The following is an 18,227-nucleotide window of genomic DNA, read 5'->3' as shown; positions in this document are numbered from 1 at the left end:
AGGGCGGGCCCAGGGCACCTGCACGGACATTCCTCCGGTTTGCAGGGAGCACCATCATGTACGGGGCGCTGCTGCTGTTCGAGTCGGAGTTCGTGCACATCGTGGCCATTTCCTTCACGTCGCTGATCCTCACCGAGCTTCTCATGGTGGCGCTCACCATCCAGACCTGGCACTGGCTCATGACCGTGGCGGAGTTGCTCAGCCTGGCCTGCTACATCGCCTCCCTGGTGTTCTTACACGAATTCATCGGTGAGCCCCCGAGTGTGCGCAGGTGTCTGTCTGCACCGCCCAGCACTGCCTCCTGGCTCTTGGTCCAGCGGCCCTTCGCTAGCTGTCCCGTGTTCTTGCCAGTGCCTGCCTTGGGCCAAGTGGCGGCTGTGAATCAGTGGGTGCCTTTGAGGGTGCAGGGTTGTTCTCAGAGTAGAGCATGCGTTTGTATTTTTACTTTGTTCATTTTTTAGGGTGCTGGGGTACAATCCAGGGTCTGGTGCACGCTGGGTAAGCACTCTTTGACTGAGTTGCTCATCAGCCAAAAGTGTGTTTCCAAAAACCACAAAAACCCGGGCACTCTGGTGCATGCCTGTAATCCCAGTGGCTCAGGAGGCCGAAGTGGGAGGATTGCAAGTTCAAAGCCAGCCTCAGGGGGCTGGCTCTACCTCAGTGGTAGAGCCCTTGCGTAGCATGTGTGAGGCACTGGGTTGGATTCTCAGCACTGCATATAAACAAGTAAATAAAATAAAAGTCCATCAACAATTTATACATAGAATATATGTAAAGCTAGCCTCAGCAACTTAGCGAGGCCCTAAGCAACCTAGCGAGAACTTGTCTCAAAATAAAAAGGGGTGGGCATGTGACTCAGTGGTCAAAGCCTCTGGGTTCAGTCCCTGGTATCAAAAAAGAAAAGAAAAGAAAAAACAGAACTAGCCAGCTTAGAAGAGGAATCCTTTGTCCTTCTAATTCTGAAAGGGCAGAATAGCCCCTTATCCATGGGTTGCACATCCGTGAACTCAACCAACCTCAGAGCCCAAACATTTAGCAAAAAAAAAAAAAAGTTGGGTCTTAACTGAATATGTCTGGCCTCTCTTCTGGCCGTTCTTCCCTGAACAATACAGCGTAACAGCCGTCTGCGCGGCGTTCGCCTTGCGTTGGTATCAGAGAAGATTTAAGGCTCTGGGAGCTTGTGGGGTGCTAGGCAAAGACTGTGCCGTTTCACACAAGGCACCTGAGGATCTGTGGATTTCAGCATCTCCCCCGCCCCCCCTGGTTGGAACCCCTTCCCTGTGAACCCCGAGGGCTGCCTACAGTTCTGGGTTTCCCAGTGAGCTGGGCTGGCCCTGAAAGCTCGCTGGGGGGGCGGGGGTCAGGCACCCAGGTCCTACTCTTGAGCAGGCTATGAGATGGCTCCTGATGGTGGTAGGGATGGCCTCTCCTCCTTCGTGCCTGTGCTGACTTTCCAGACGTTATTTTTGGAGGTGGGAGGCCCCTCCGCTGATCTAGCTCCTCTGTGGAGTCTCTGGGCCTCAGCATAAAATCTGCTGCTCCATACAGCCAGCTCGAGGAGTGACGGCTGCCACCGTAGTGGGCACTGGCCCCTTGGTAGATGCACAAGGAGCACCTGCCCTGTGCCAGCAAGATGGGCAGACATGATGGGCAGGCTTACAGGGGGTGGCTCTTCATATCACAAAACCCATGACAAACAGGGAGGTGAGACTGTAAGCGGGGGTGGCAGAGATGGCAGATGTGAGCTGCAGACAGACACACCAGGGCCTGGACAGACTCCCAAGCTGAGCCCAAATAAAAAGTGTCATGGAAACTTCCAGATGGGAAAGTACCCCCCCCGCCCCCCCACCCCCCCGCCAACCAGCAGTAAAGAGTCCAGGCTGAGCTGGTGCCCATCAGCACTGTCCTGGGGCACCCCTGCAGGGCCACTAGGATGCCACCTCTGTGCATTCTGGGTGCACAGCTGGGTAGTTGGACTCCCCTTAACCCCAGAGATCCTGGATGGGGCCATGTGGCCCCACCACCAAGGTGTGGGGTTGAGCAGCTCTCCCTGTGTGTGTAAGGGCAGGTGTGTCCAGTAACAGATGGACAGCAGGCCTGTGGCGGTAAAATGTCATGGGGAGGTAGATTAGGGGCAAAGCTTGCAAAGGTTCCTTAGGGGACAATAATAAGAAAAAGGACGAAGAAACCCCCTTGAACCTGGAGGCATCCTTGGTCAGGGCCCTTCTGCCGGCTTCCGAGCTCCTCTTGAAGGTTTCAGTGAAGATAACAGGAGAGAAGACCGGGAGCTGCCCGCCTGCCCTGGTCTTTCAGGACGGCCTGCGTGAGTACCTACTGTGTGAGCAGGGCTCAGGCCTGAGGCAGAACAGGAAGCCCGGCTTGGCTGGACCAGGGCTGGGTGAGGGCGCAGGATCCTAGGTCCTGGACCCAGCGTCCGTCCGATCCCACTGAGGGGAAGTCGTTTGCTCGGGCAGCTGCTTCATGAGGCCCCGAGCAGCCTCTTCTCTCTAGAGAACCTGAGATCCAGGGTTTAGTGTCCTGCGGCAGCGGAGGATGTACCCCATCAGTGCCCGAGGACAGGACTGGTTGGACAGGGGCGTCTCTGCCCACCTGGCGCCGTGCCACAGGTCCTCCTGGTGGCTCCCCTCCACCACGCGGGGCTGAGAGAAAGCTACAGGAAGCAGAAGCCTGCATCTCAGCGTCGCTCGGCTCCCCAGGGGCTGGGTTTAGATGCCACCTGTCAGATTCCAAATCAAAATAACACTGTAAGAATGGTTTTCCCTGAAGTTTCTTTTACTAGTATTTGAAAAAAAAAAAAAAAAAAAAACACCTCCCTGAGTATCAGGAAGCCACAGGGGAGGACAGACAGCGGGACGAGACAGAGGTGCGGGAGGGTGGGGTGTGCTGCCAACCCAGGGCGCACCCTCAGGGGCCAGTGGAGGACGGGGCTTGGTGATGGGAGACTGCTTCCCTGTGACAGCGGTGTGGCTGTTTCTGAACTGCATGGGCCTTCCGGAACATTCCCACATGCTCACTGCTGTCCTTCCGTTGTTTGCAGATGTGTACTTCATCGCCACCTTGTCCTTCCTCTGGAAGGTGTCTGTCATCACCCTGGTCAGCTGTCTCCCCCTCTATGTCCTCAAGTACCTGCGAAGACGGTTCTCTCCTCCCAGCTACTCGAAGCTCACGTCGTAGGCTCGGCACTCGGTGGAGGGGACCTGGCCTCTGGGCTTTCCTGGTGGACAGAGTTCAAGTTCCATTTGTGTCACCGCCACCTGTGGATTTTGCAGTCATCGCTAACATGTGCAGTTTCGGTGTGGCCAGGCTCTGTGCTCTGTGTCGGGACCCAGTCCCAACGCTGAAGAATCAGGAGGGAGGGTCCTGAGGTCCCCAGTGTGCCTGTGGGAGCCCTGTGGCCCTGTAGCCCTGTGGGAGTGAGCGTGAACACATAGCAGCCGGGTGGCTCCGCAGAGAGGCTTCTGCAGGCCCCGGGCAAGCTCCTTATGACTTGAATTTTGTTGTCATGTGGTAAAGCTTCTGTCTAGTTGAAGGTGGTAGAAGGCTTTTTTTTTTTTTTTTTTTAAACAGTCCTATCATGTGCACTCTTAAGTCTTTCTCATCTTACAAAGCAGTTTCAGGAAAACATGAAGCTCTTAGTGAGAGTCTGGAAGAAAAAGACAGTGATGTTTGGTGAAAGTTATCCGAACCCGGATTGCATTTGGAAATCCTCCCCGTCCTAAGGCGGCCCCGCCTCAGAGCATCAGGAAAGGTACCCGAGAGGAGGGGAGGGGGCCCTAAATCCAGCCATCACCCTGGATCCAACTCAGCAGTCCCGGCCTCCAGTTAACTTCACCTGCCACCTTGTAAAAGAATCCCAGAGGTGTGATCCTGCTTTGTTAGGAGCTGGTGACAGTTACCAAGCCAGTGGCCATCTGAGGACACCCCCTGACGTTTTCAGCAGAGTTGTTTTAGCAGGAAACGTGCCACTGAACAGCCCCTAAATGTGTCGACAGTGTGATAAGACTCGGCTAATTCTTCAGACAGCGCGGCAGATGTGACTCAGACCCTCTGGGCCCCGAGCGGAAAGGTCAGGGCCCGGGGCTCTTTGCAGCAACCTGTTTCCTGTTAGGAGGAATTATTGTGGGCGGACTGAGCAAGCCAGGCATCTTGCCGTGTCGCCATTCCCGGTGGCAGCCTTCAAAGCCAGGAGCCCCTTGGGAGGAGGCCGGGGCTTGGGATCTGGAATCAGTTCCCCTGCCTGCAGATTTCCAAGGGAACTGGCTGAAAGGCCGCCGGTAGGCAAGACTTCCCCCACCTGGCTGGCTGCACGCCGTGTGTTTCTTATAAAGCAGCGGCTGCTGCCTGTGAGGAGCTGTAGTTGGCAAGTGTCCCACGTGGCGGGGAGAGCAAGACCTTGGGCTCTCGAGTCTCTGACTACAGGACGGTTAAGTCAGTGGGTCAGCAAGAGCTGAGTGTGGTCGTCGTCTCGGATTTGTGACAAATTCTCTATGTGTGCAAACCCTGCAGAGCTTCAGTGCGACACTAAACTGTGTGTGCTTCGGGGATGGAAGTCACAGCCTGCTTGCTGACGCCTGCCACCTACCTGAGGGAACCTGCCTCCGAGAGTTGGGGACACGAGGATCTGAGCTTTGGAGTGCTCTTGACAAGCCCTTGTATTTTGTGATGCCCCTTTAAAACTTCCTAGGGTGGCAGTGAGTTGCAGATTATTGATGTCATTTCTGTTTGTTTTTGAGATTCTGTAATTTTGCAATATTTCCCCTCTTCGCCGGCCATTTCTGCCAGGGAAAGTCCTTCAGAAAAGATGTCTCGCCTTGCACGAGTGGTTGCTTAGGGAAGGGGTCTTTGTCCAGAAGCCCCAGCAAGCTTGAGCAGGTCCAGCGTGTTCACTGAGTGATTTTGTGTGGTTTCAAAGGTGGAGGAGGAGCGGGGTCCACGTGGGGTCATGCACCTGTAATCCCAGTGACTCTGGAGGCTGAGGCAGAAAGATCGAAAGTTTGAGGTCAGCCTTAGACCCTGTCTCAAAAAAGTAAATAGGGCTGGGGGTGTCGCTCCCTGGTGGAGTGCTTGCCTAGCGGGTGCAAGGCCCTGGTTCCATCTGTGGAGGAGGAGGAAGTGTCGTTCAGTGTTTTTGATCCTATGAACCTGGAATCTTAACTCCATGGCAGGTTTGAGGCCTGAACCAGCGTAACTCCCAGAGGCAGGCGACGGCTCCTGCAGGTAGATCATCGGCACCCCGCTGGAGAACTAGGTATTTCCAGCACACAGGGAATAAAGCTGGTCCCTCTGATTTTTTTTTTCTTAATTCCCAATTTCTAATGAGCGAACACCTGACCCCCGGGAGGAAGGAGGCTCCCGGGAGGCCAGAGGCCACGCCTGGAAGCTGAAGGTGCTGGGCAGCTCCTCCGCGAGCCCCTTGTTCTGCTGTCTCTCCGTGCACTTGGGTGTGGGCAGCTGTGGGCAAGAAGGACTGAACCCCCCAGGGAAGCCGCCATGCTATGGGACCATCCCTCAAGAAGGCAGCCTGCTGATGTCACCCACCAGGGGTCCCTGAGCACCTAAGGATGTGCGCCGCTGGCAGCCCAGGAGACCCAAGGGCAGGCATGGCACAGCCGTGACCTCAGGAATCACACAGAACCCCAGCAGAGCCCGGGTTCTCAGCGGTGGAGGAAGCGAAGGAAACCAGAAGCCAGGAACTTAACTATTTTGTTAGTGTCTCCCAAGTTTGTCAGCCTTGAACACAGGATGCCGTTGGCCTTTCTCTTGGTTCATTGGCCTGGAAGGAATTTCTGTAGAGCACCATTGAACCTTTATCGGACACTTGAGGTCTGAAGGCCTTAGGGCACAGTCTCCACCCCTTGAACACCTCCTTAAAGTAGAAGTCACAGCTCCCTGTGCCCACGGACAGCACTAGCAGGTTCTGCCCCTGTGAGAGCTTCTACTGTGATTTTGTTATGATCGTATCTCCTGATGAGGGTGGAGGGTAGAGTGAGCAGGATGGTTTGGTTCCTCTGCATCTGACAGTTTTTTTTTTTGGGGGGGGGGCAGTACTAGAGATTGAACTCAGGGGCACTCGGCTGCTGAGCCACCTCCCCAGCCCTATTTTATATTTTATTTAGAGACAGGGTCTCACTGAGTTGCTTAGCGCCTCCCTTTGCTGAGGCTGGCTTTGAACTCATGATCCTCCTGTCTCGGCCTCCCCAGCTGCTGGGATTACAGGCAGGCACCACCACACCCAGTCTGACAGTTTTGATCCTTATTTGGTCATTAATTCTGCACGTGTGTGGCTAAGGTACTAGGAGAGTCGGGGATGCTAACTTGAGCTGCTTGGAGAAAGTCCCAGGGAGCATCTTGAAATTGAGACCAATGCCTGCCTCCAGCCTCCCGAGCTGGTTGCTCCCACCCCTGGCAGGATGCTACCCAGCCCCAGGCGAGCTCCCCATTGAGTGAAATCTGTGTGGCACGCATCTTAAATACCATCGTATTTAATCTACCAAATCTACCAAGATTTCCTCAGTTTATTCTCTGATGAAATTATAGGTCGTACTGACAGTACTTTCTGATGTAATTTGAATTTTGTGCTCACTGGAAATTGACGTGTTAATGCCTTTTCCCCTCCAGACTTTTGTTTTTCTACTTGGTCTTATTTTTGCCTGGGGGAGGGGCATGCCCACATGCCTTCAGGGCAGCGTTTTAAACTTTTGCCAAAACCTCATACGGATCTGCACATTCTCCTGCTCCCTTCTATTGAAAGCAAACACCCGTTGGCCGTTATTATCTTTAATCTTGTGTGTGTTTGAGATTGTGTGTGTGTCTGTGGTGTCATCTCAAGCTTTTTGAAGACTGTATGGTTTTTATTGCGTTAAAACTCCATCGCTCCCAGCTCTGTTCCTGTTTTAAAAATAGACCGGGAGCTTTGTAAATACAACTCGTTTTATTTCTCCTTCCTTTTAATGTAAAGCTTTTTGTTGTTTATGTGTACCTGAAAATATCTTCATTAATTCTGTTCATTTCCCCTGGGGAAACAATGGACTGTGTATTGGAATGGACCCGAGGTCGCTCCTCAACATGGAGCCCAGAGCCTCTCGACTACAGCAGCTCCTCCCGCGGGGTCGGAGCGCCGCGGTAGACAGAGCTGGCCTGGGTGGGGAAGGTGGTGTTTGTGGTTAAGGTGGGGGGGGTGTTTGCAAATGAAATCATGGCCAATGGATCCCTTTGTTATCCCGGGTGAACACAGCGGTGTCCGGGTCAGGGTCCCTCCCTAGATCTCTCTGTGTCACCCTCGTTGCCGTGCTCACCAGGACAGGACAGCGTCATGATGGAGGACGAGCCCTGCGCAGATGCTTTAATTGAGCCGGAGGGTCCATCCAGTTGATTCGGATTCTCGGCTCGGTGAGGATACATGTGTTTCCGAGCGGATCCACTCATTGTGTGCCAGCGTGGCCTGTTGCTGTTGCCCAATAAAGCTTGTGTACTTTCTGCCTTTGGGGATCGTTTTAATTTGTATGGAATCATGAATTCTGGTGATGGAACAAGAACTTTCTATAAAGCTCCCACTGTGTGTTTATCTTGTGGTGCATTAACAGGTCCAGAACTTTTTCCCAGTTACATTTCAAATTCGGGGGGGTGGGGGGGGGAAGGAACCCAAATCAATCCCAAATCAATGCATGGTGTTACCCTGATCCTTCCCAGATATGTCAGAAATTCAGAGTGGTTCGTGTAAAATGGGAAAAGAGAAAAACAGAGATCAGATAGTATTTACCCACACAGCGCTTGATGACGATGAAGTCTTTATTTTTAAATCAAGGGATGGAAGGTTTAAGAATGTGGTCACTTTCTTTTTGGGCAAAGGAGGTTTGGAGGCTGGTGCATAAGAAGCAAGGAGGACCGTGCTTTGTTAACCTAACCCAGTGACCTCAGCCAGGGGTGATTTTGTCGCTCATATGAAATCCATAGACACCTGAGTTTGTTGGGAGGTGAGGAAGGGTGCCACTAGCCACTGGTGGGTGGAGGTCCATGGTGCCACTGGACACCCTGCAGAGCCCAGGGCATCTCTCCTGTCAGACTTACCCCACCCAAAGTGTCCATGGTGCCAAGGTTGAGGACCCTCATTTCCTGGGCATGCATCAATTTCGCCGTTGGTCCCTTAATTTGTAAAGGGGCCCCATGGTGTCAGTGCATCTCTCTGGAAGCAAATTCCGCATTAGGCTGGCCAAGGGCTGCCATTAGGGTAAGGCTGCTCACTTCTCATAGGTTCATTGGAAAGGACCATTCTGCGTTAATTGATTAGAAAAAGAATCATAATTTTGCCCATTTCTATTCACATTGGCTTCCCTGGACAGAGGGGACCTCGCGCGCTCTCAAGATGGAGACCCCCAGTACTTTTCCTGACACGTGCGCTGTAAGCGTGCTCCAGGGACTGCGCATTGGCCCTCAGTGAAATTCCATTCCCCGGCCGGCGCTGCGCGTCCCTGCCGCCAGGGGGCGCCCGAGGCTAGGGAGAGCCGCGGTCCCTTCTGCTGCCTGCGCCCTGGGTTTCCACTGAAGCTTTGGTGGCTTTGGAATTGATTTCATGGCCAGCGGCCCCGTTAGAAACAGACATTTCTTTTCATGTTGTTGACCAGAATATTTTGCTGGGCTTGGTTAAAAAAAAAAAGTGTTGGGAGAGTGAGAGATGAATATTTATTGGATCTTGGATATTTGCATTTTTGAATAATTGGCAACTGGACTCCCTGTAACGAGGTTTAGAGACGAAATGTTCCGACGCCCCGCGCACTGGGGCTGTTTTTGTTATGAAACTTCTCAGGGTGACACGAAGCCCTGCGGTATTTGCAAGGAGGCTGGTGCATGATGGATTTGCTCACCTCAAAATAGAACTGCAGCCGGGGCAGACTTTCCAGAAGTCGGAATACAGTAACAGAATTCATCCAGGACTCGCTAATTTCCTACTTGAAATGGGTTACATAACCGCGCGGCCGCCTTCGCGCCTCTCAGGACGCCCGGCCAGTGATGGATGGTGAAATCGATCATAAAAAGCTAGAAATAGCTCCGCCACACTCTGGGAAAACGATGAGTTCTTTTTTTTTTTTTTTTTTCTGATACCTCCTCCTTTTTATTTTTTCACCCAAACATTGCATAATGTTAAAAAAAAAAAAAGTCAGCTCTTTCCGTGGGGCGTTGATTTCATTCTCCATGTGGCTGTGGTCGGAGGGGTAACTCAAGCGCTCGGGGGCTGGCGGATTTTTGGAGGATCACGCATTCCCAGATCAGTTTTCACCCAGAGCCTGAGCAGGGAAATCGCATCTGATCCCGGGGTTCTCTGCCTCCCCGCCCGCTTCTGTGGGTGAGACCTCTGCACCACAGAGTCTCCCCAAAGGTCGGGGATTGGGGGGAGCGCCAGGGCGAAGCCACCCTCCGCTTTCCTGTTGAGGCTTTGACTGGGAGACTGTTCCCCCTACATTTTGGGGTAACTGAGTCACGGCATGAAGTCACTGGCCCCATGACCCACGCTCGGTGACAAGCCAGGTCTCCCTTCTTAGAATTCAGTCTGCAGATTCTGTTTGCTTATCCTAGGAACTCGCTGTTCTCAGCCTCTGTCGTCCATTTTCAAGAGATTTAGGAGAAATAAACGTTTTCTTTTATTAGGACAGATAAACCCATGAATATTTTTCCTTTGAGAAAGATCGCAGAGACCAGGGACACATGGGATGTACTGACGTTTTTATCCATCTGTTCACAAAATATTTACTGAGAGCCTGCTTGAAGTTGGGCACTGATGTGTGGGCTGGGGGCCTGGCAGAGGACAAGACACAAAACCTGCCCTCACGGTGATTGTATCTGTCTACATGTGACAGGGGACAGCAAGCAAACAGACGCAGCATCAGGACATGAGCCCTTGAGGGTGAGAACCGGGTAAGAATCAGGGTGGAGAAAGTGAGGGGAGTCAGAGAAGGGCCCTCTGCAAGGGCCAGAGCAGCAGAGGCCTGCAGGATGAGGAGCACTGACCCATGGGACACCATGAACGGGCATTCAGGCAGTGGTGTGTGTAAAAGCCCTGGGGCAGGAGGGCTGGGCACAGGGCTGGAGCTTTGAGACCAAGAGGGAGTCAAGGAGGTGAGGTAGGGACAGGTAGGGCCTGCAGACTTTGGCACTGGGTTAAGGAGTTCTGTTGATCAGGGACCCATCCTGACGGTCTCATATCACATCAGTGTCACACAGACTCCAGTGAAATCCCCTCCACTGGAACCTGCCTGCGCCCATGCCCAGTATTTCAGCATGATTTTATTGGCATGGACCATGTTGACTGTTAAAGGAGAAGAAGCCAATCTTTGGATGAAATTTCTTCTTGCTTTACCAGCAAATAATACCAGCCTGTAGCCTGGAGTGCCACGGGCAGAGAGCAGTCTAGAGTCCTGGAAAAGAAGCCACAGGGAGCAGCCCCCTAGGATTGGCAGGTAGGTCTGGAGGAAGAATAGGTCAAGGAAAAAGGATCCTGGTGGCCGGATCTGTGGTACCTCCCAAAGATGCCCACCCGGGTCAAGTTTCGAGGCTGATGCGTTTTGCAGTCGGAAACTCTGGAGCCCGGGCTGCGTTCAGATCCCTCCCGAAGAAAGAGAGTAACAAGAACAGGCTGTGGAAAAGAATGCAGTTAGTGTCTTAAAGATGGGCAAATATTCATTCTCATTTGTCCTTTTATGCGAAACAGATTTTTAAAAAGGCAATCTGAGTAGCTAATGACAACCAGAGCCCTGCTGATGCGGGGGGCGGGGGGGCGGCGGCTGAACGAGGCCCCAACAGCTAATCAGGCCCAACGAGAGGTGAGTTGATCAGCCTGGAAATTGCCCAGGCATTCTTCAAAGACGTGGCCAGTAATTAGGGTTTAGGATGCTGCTCTTTATGCACATAACTTAGCATAATTTTATTAGGCAGCTCATCACCACCAGAATTTGAGGAAATCAGGCCAAAGAACATTCTGGAGCTGGGCTGCCGTCTGTGGACGGGGAGACTTTTGCTCTGCCATGGCCCCCTGGGCTGGAAGAAGACACCAGGCAATGGCAGTGCTACCTTTCTTCCTGGTCCTGATGGGGCGGGAGTGGGAATGGAGGCGAGGTCACGTTGGGGGGACGTGCTGGAGTTGGGGTGGGCAGCCTGGGTGGCGTGTCAGTGGCCCAGGTAAGACGGGGATAGACTTGGCTTGGGTGCCAGTTCCCCCACTCACTAGCTGGGGACGTGGGGCCAATTCCTTAAAGTCTCTGAGCTTCTGAGGATCAGCAACGAGGCAGTGCTTGGAGAAATGGCCGCAGCTCCTCTCACTGAGGCCTCTGGGCCGAGGGAGGTGGTGGATGAACAGGCACCGTCTCTCCCAAGCTCAGACGTCCTTCAGAATGGGTTCACGGCCTGTTTTCCCCAAATGCTGCTCAGGGTTCTCAGAGGATTTGGAAGCTTGAGTGGGGAGGCAGCAGCCTGCTGTCCTGGGTCCTGAGGTCCTGTCCGTGCGCCCACATGGAGGTGGCCTTGCCTCTGAGGTGCCAGGAGACCCCACCTGGAGCACACACCCCTTGGGGGCTGGGAGGACGCGTAGCCACAGGAGCAAGCAGAGGGCGCCCGCCCCAGAGCCCACGCACCCAGTTGAGGGAGGGAGGATGCAGGCGACAGTAGGATTGGCAGATCGTTGGGAGCTTTTTAAAAATATATATTTTAAATATTTGTTAATAGAGCCGAAGGCAGAATTTTCTTGAGTTTAACAAAATAAACCCCAGAGCTCGAGGGGAGAGGGGAGGAGGCGGCCCAAGCTCACCTGGCCAAGAGGGGGCTTCACTCCTGGCTCCTGCTCCTGCTCCTGCAGGTCTGAGGGACACCGTGGGAGCCGCTGGCTTCCAGGGTCCGCCGTAGCCCGCCCAGGACCGGTCCGTGGTTAGGGCTCAGCAAACCTTTGGACAGTTGAGCATTTCTTTGTTTTGTTTTTAAAGTTCTGGTGAAATACTCATAATGAAATGCACTGTGTTCAGTGGCTGCAAGCCATTGAGTAGGAGCAGGTTCTGGAAGACTTGGGAACCTGACCGGAGTGGGTCCTGCCCTCCGTGGCATCTCACCTTGGAGAGCGCTGTCCACCAGCAGCCCGGAGGCTGGGGCAGACGGGATGACACTAAGAGAAGCTGGTCGAGACAGGCCTCCAGAGCAGTATAAGATGTCCCAAAGAGGCAAATCCACAGAGGCAGAAAGTAAAAGGGTGATTGTCGAGGGCTATGGGGACATAGAGAGGCCAGGGACTGCTGATGGGTTCCCATTATTTCAGCATGACTTTCTGGGGTGATAAAAATGTTCTAAAATTTTATTGTGGTGGTTGTGCAACACTGAACTTCCTAAAAGCTGTTGAATTATGTACTTTAAATGGGTGGGTTTTATCATATTTCACTTATATCTCAACAGCTATCTATAAAACCCTGCAAACTAATTTTCAGAGTGGCTGTACCAGTTCTGCCTTCTACCCCATGTGTGTGGTGGACTTCCAGAGGTGCCACATTCTCGTCTGCACTTGGTATTGTCCACAACTTACTTTAGCCACACTCACAGGTGAGCAGAGGCAGCTCTCCACGGGTGTAAGTTGCGTTTCCTTAGTGGTTAATAAGATCGCCCATCTCCTCCTGTGCTCCTTTGCCACCCTCTGGAAATAGCACATCTTTGTAAGTGAACTGTTTATGTCTTTCACACATTTTTTGGGGAGAGGGGCATTTACAGGGGATTGAATTCAGGGGCACTAGACCACCAAGCCGCATCCGTATTTTGCATTTTATTTAGAGACAGGGTCTCACTGAGTGGATTAGCGCCTCCCTGTTGCTGAGGCTGGCTTTGAACTTGCGGTCCTCCTGCCTCAGTCTCCTGAGCTGCTGGGATGACAGGTGTGCGCCACGGTGCCGGGTTCTTTTGCAGGTTGTTTCCTTACTGTCGAGTTTTGAGAGTTCCACCTATTGGAGATCCAGGTACATTGTTACATATGGGATTTGCAAGATGTCCCCTCCCACAGCTTCCCTTTTCCTTCCCTTTATTGTCCTAATTTTGAGTCCTGCAGGGCTGGATGGGTGCGTTTGCACCTGCTCACCTCCTAGTCTGGTTTCTGGGGCCGGCTCAGCGGCGCCGTGTGCCCAGTGCTTTCCCGACAGCATCTTTCCTTGTCTTTCCTATCAACTACTTTGAGGCTGGTGACCTGCTCAAGGTCACACAACTTGCAGGTGATGGTGGAGCCGGCCTGGGCCTGGCTGTGGCCAGGCAGCTGCCTCCTCTGCACCACAGTCTGCCTTCTGTCTGACTCCCCTCATTCCTGGGACCGTCCTCCCTCCAGCCCTGACCTACATCCCGGGGAATTGCCACACTCTCTGGCCGCTGTCACTGTGGCTGTTCCCACCTTCTAATTATGAGCAGAGCCAACTCAGGATGGGTACAAGCCTCACACCATGAGTCACTGCGGGGATGTCGTCACCCTGGGGAAGAGAGTCCCAGAGCTGTCTGGAGGCACCATTGACGTCTATCACATATGCATTTATACTGCACCTACTGGGTGCCAGGCAGCTTCTCGGTGCTGGGCATGTGTGGGCCTTAGCGTTTGCGGGCCCCACTCTCAAGGGCGAAGTGAGCATCGGACCTAGGGGGAGGAAAGCCCCTTCAAGCCTGTTCCAGTGTGCCCTCAGAGAGGTCGTCCTGACCCCTCTGGTGTGGCAGCCGTGCCCACCTCAGCCCCTCAGTCAGTCTTGTTCACAAAATTGTAAACTCTGCAGGGCTTTATATGCAATTCTGGGTGCCTGGGAAAAGGGGGCACGTAATGGGTATGCAATACATGTGAAATAAATAAATGAAGACAGTCAAGAAGGTGATTGATTGCACTGTGAAATAAGTCTATGTGCAATTAAATCAGGGTGCCTCCGGAGAGATTGGCCAGAGCTGGGTTAGGGGAATGTGTGAGGCTAGTTTAGACTTGGCACTCATGGACAGTATCCTTCAGGAAGTGGCTTTTGAGTTGGAATCTGCAAAATGAGAGAAGCTAGAGTTTATAGATGTCAGGAAAGTGTTCCAGGCAAAGGAAATAGCACATGCAAGTGTCCTGTGGCAGAAGAGTTCACAGCATCCAGGAACAGAAACTAGAGCAAAGGCAGCTGGTGCTGATGAGTGTCATGGGGTGGGCCTAATAGGAAGGCATCTGTTCAGCCCCTAAGCCTGCCCTCACCATGCCAGGCAGCTGACCTCTGACCTTTGGAGGTAAGCATGGAGAGTGGACCCACTGTGCCCCATGTGGATTCCCAGAGCCAGAGCTGTCATGGATGGGCTCTTTTCCCAGACCACACTGCTTGCCCAAGTACAACTGGTTTCCTTCTCCAAGTCCAGGGCTGTGGCTTTTGGTGGCTGGCTCAATCCATGAGAAAGGCTTTGATTCTCAAGAGAATCTCCATGGCCCCAGGAAACGCCTCTCAAAGACAAGACTTCTGAGCACTACGGTCTCTCTAAAGGGGGAGCGCACGGGGCTCTTCCACCCGCATCGTCTTGAGTTCTCGCTGGATCCTTGAGGCTGAGTAGCTTTAAACTCAACGGACGGACGGACAGTCAAGGAGCACAGGAAGCACTGACATCCTAGACCTGGCAACTTTTTAGCTATGAAATAAGGATAAACATTGCCGCTCTGGGCCTCGGACCTTTCGCCTGTACAGTGTGTGTGTGTGTGTGTGTGTGCGCGCGCTCTCACTCGCTCCTTGGATAACAGCTGCTGCTGGGAGCTGCCGTGTGGCGTGCAGGGCTGGGACCCTCTCGTATCCCTTAGGGCCCTGGTTGCATGCAGCAGAAATAGGGGTTGGGTGTTTCCTGCCAGGATGCGGAGTGGCCGCAGACGGGAACTGATGGGAACAAGGACACGCTGGAGATGCAGGTAGCAGAAAGCACTCCTGGAACTGGGTCCCTGCAGTTTGTTTGGCCCCTGCGGCTCCTTTGTCCCCTTACCCCTACCCCATCACCCCACCTTGCCTCACTCAAGAGTCAGCTTGCTAGTGTGAGAGCCTGGTGGGCGGAGCTTGGGTCACAGGGCGGGGCGTTTTTGCTGACAGCTCTCTAAGACTCCTCCAAGACTGGAGAAGAGGGCGTGCCTTGAAGGGGTTTTTCTCTTTTCCTCAGAAGAAGGGGCCAATGGAAGTTGGTGGTCCAGGAGTGACAACCTTGACTTTGCCCCTGAACTCTTGGGTCAAGACTGCCAGCTCCTGTTCTGTCAGATGAGCGCACTGAGGTCCACACCAGGGTGATTCTCAGAATCTCTAGGGAAGCTCTCCCCAAGGCGGTCTCCTTCCAACCGCTTAGAAAAACCTTCCCCAATCCCCTTACATCTTATTGGTCAGTACTGGGATGCACGCCCACCCCTAAGCCAATCACTGGGGAGAGGGGAACGGATAAAGACCAATCAGAACTGAGCCTGGTCTGTGAGGCCGTGGGGGGGCGTGGCCGTCGGAGGGCCCCCGGAGCTGTCTGCTGGCTTCTGTCATCTCAAGAGACGGTTCTGTGGGCTGGAAAACGGGATCAAGGGGCCTTTTCAGTCTGGAAGATGCTCTTGAAATTTGGTTGGTGCTGTCACCATGGAGCATCCCATGGGAAGCCATCTGTCACCCCACCAGGCAGCTCAGGGCCCCATGGTATCCAACCTCAAAGGTGGCAAATCAAGTCCTGAACCTCAAGAAGAAGCAGGTGGTGGCAACCGTAAACCAGGCTGCGGCCGAACTGGGGGAGAAAGTCATCGTTCCAGGCCATGTGGACGGCGGTATTGACTTAAGGCAGGTTTAATGATGGTGCTGACTAAGCTCGGTTCTGCCTGTTTGGGGCCGTCGCAGCTCAGCTGTCAACTCCCTGGCCTTCCAGGGGACTGACAGTTGCATGGTGGCGTATTTGTACTCGCGTGTAACCTGACACAACCACCCTTCTCAAAAGTTGGTAACTAAATTTGAGGTGCTGAAAGAAATATTGCAATTGAAATAATGCTTTCGGGAACGTTTATATGCCTTGGAGTGAATTAATATCTCGGAGAAAAAAGCCCCTTCTCTAAGCACAAATACATACTTTTCACATTCCTTTTTAGGCACCAAGGATTTTAACTGCAGTTGTAAGTCAGATTTCACAGGCCACATATTTCAAGTATGGAGTTCATTAAATGTGTGAAATTTGACATTTGCTTCAGGGCGTGGCTAGGTCCCTGGTAATGAATCACAAATTGTGTTGGGCTTTCTGATCAAGTTCAATATGCTAAAACCCTGGTGGAGTTGCAGGAGGAGGGAATTCCTCTTCAAGCCTTCTCCAGGGTTGGTTCTCGTGGGAGCCTTGGATGCACCAGATTTCAGTAAGAGCTGTGGTTCTACCTGTCTTACTCAAGCTGAGAAACATGGAAGGTATATTCTTATAATTGATTTCTGAGTTGTCAGTATATTTATTAATCCAATGGCCATTTACTGAGCACCTATTTTGCCAGGCTCCGAGGATTCAGTGGCAGATGAAACAATACCTGGCCTGGTGGAGTTTTGCAGTTCTGGGGGTAAACAAATATAGTTAACTAATTTATTTATTTTCACAACACTGGGGATTGAACCCCAGTTCAATGCTTTACCTTAGAGCCACATCTTCAGCTCTTTTTATTTCTTATTTTGAGACAGGGTCTTGCTAAGTTGCTGACGCTGGCCTCAAACTTTCAGTCCTCCTACCTCAGCCTCCAGAGTTATTGGATTCTACGTGTGTGCCATCACATAGAATACTTAATTTAACCAACCATTATGCAATTGCCAACTGTGAGAGGTATTATGAAGGAAAATCTGGGATGTTCTGAGGCCCAGCTGTTATGGAGAGACCTAATTCTTTCTGTGAATAACAAATAAGATCTTTCTGGAAATGATAGTTGAGAAGGGGTAAGAGCCGGAGCTGTGTTGTGGAGGGAGAGAGGATGGTGACAAGACCTGTCCTCAGTCAGTTGACATTTAGACATTCAATGACCACCTGAGGTGCTCTTGATCAGGCCTAAGGATGGGGAGAAAGACTTGAAACTTGCATCAGTTGAGATTCACGGTTGCAGGTGACAGAAGCCCAGTCTATTAGGAATTTATTGGATCATATACCAAAAGAGCACAGAGCAGGACTGGCTTTAGGCATGGCTGGATCTAGGGTGCAAATGATGTCAGGCATCCATCTCGATCCTGGCTCTGCTCTGCTTTATACTCGATTTTTTCTCAGGCCCCCCTCCCTGGTGGCCCCAGCAGCCCTGGCTCACATCCCAGTTTCCCGATCCCAGCCAAGACAGTGTTTCATTCTCAACAGCTCCAGCAGAAGTTCTCGGTTTGAGTCTCTGCGAGATTCATGCGTCTAACTCTGCAATAATCACTGTGGCTCGGCATGTGCAGTGCCCTGGTCTGCCAGGCCTGGGTCACCTGCCCTCTGTGCAGCCAGGGATGTGGGCACAAGCTCCACCTGAGCTTCCAGATTGAGAATGGAGATGAGGCCGTCCCCTGGATGAAACGGGCTGGTGTGAAAAGGTGGGTGAGAGCTGCAGAGCCAGCAACTCACCTGCCCCCAAACGAAGGCTCCCAGCGAGGGAGTCTTGGGACACCTCAGCAGGTGGCCGTGAGTACAAAGCAGCCTTACGGAGTTTCTGTTCTATGTCACACACGTGCTTGCAAGGAGATGTGTCCTTGTCCTCCATGTCCCCGACCCTGAGGGGAAAGGAGATGCACAAATGAGCAGAATCCAAGGGAGGTGATGAGCGCTCCCAGACAGACAGACAGACAGACAGGAACGGCAGGTCCTCCTGGGGAGGCCAGCTTGGGCAAAGCCTAGAGGGTGCTCAGGAGGCAGGAAGTGCGCGGAGAGGGCGTTAAGGGCCAGGAAGCAGCCGGGCTGGAACCCCTGAGGCTGGAGGGTAGATGTTCTACCAACTCTTCAAGAAGACACTTTCTCAGAAACAGAGAGAAATGCAGGAAATAATGGGGTGAAGCTGGACCAGGAAGCTGAACTTTTTGTTGAGGTCTGTATCAACCAGAATGACTCCGTCGGTCACGGAAATTCACCTCAGACTTGTTAAAACTGAAGAACCAGGCGGGTGGCGAGTGGGTGATTCTGTAGCTTCAGGCACAGCTGTATCCAGGGGCTTAAAGATACTTTAAATACTAGTTCCTTATGTTCGGGGTGGTGCCAGGGATTGAACT

General features: G+C 52.7%; 1 protein-coding gene across 1 annotated transcript in view; it reads left to right on the top strand.

Annotated features, from left to right (window-relative positions):
* Nucleotides 1-7,501, top strand: part of Atp9a (ATPase phospholipid transporting 9A (putative)) — a 92,638-nt gene extending 85,137 nt beyond the window's left edge. Inside the window, exons 27-28 of the mRNA XM_015479649.2 lie at nt 46-249; nt 3,059-7,501. Coding sequence (XP_015335135.2) covers nt 46-249; nt 3,059-3,195 — 341 coding nt within the window. The 3' untranslated portion in view covers nt 3,196-7,501. The remainder of the gene's footprint in view (nt 1-45; nt 250-3,058) is intronic.
* The last annotated feature ends 10,726 nt before the right edge of the window (nt 7,502-18,227 follow it).

Source organism: Marmota marmota, unplaced genomic scaffold (genome assembly GCF_001458135.2).
Source record: "Marmota marmota marmota unplaced genomic scaffold, marMar, whole genome shotgun sequence".
Lineage (NCBI taxonomy): Eukaryota > Metazoa > Chordata > Mammalia > Rodentia > Sciuridae > Marmota > Marmota marmota.
Note: the sequence above shows the minus strand (reverse complement) of the source record. Positions and strands in the feature narration are given on the sequence as shown.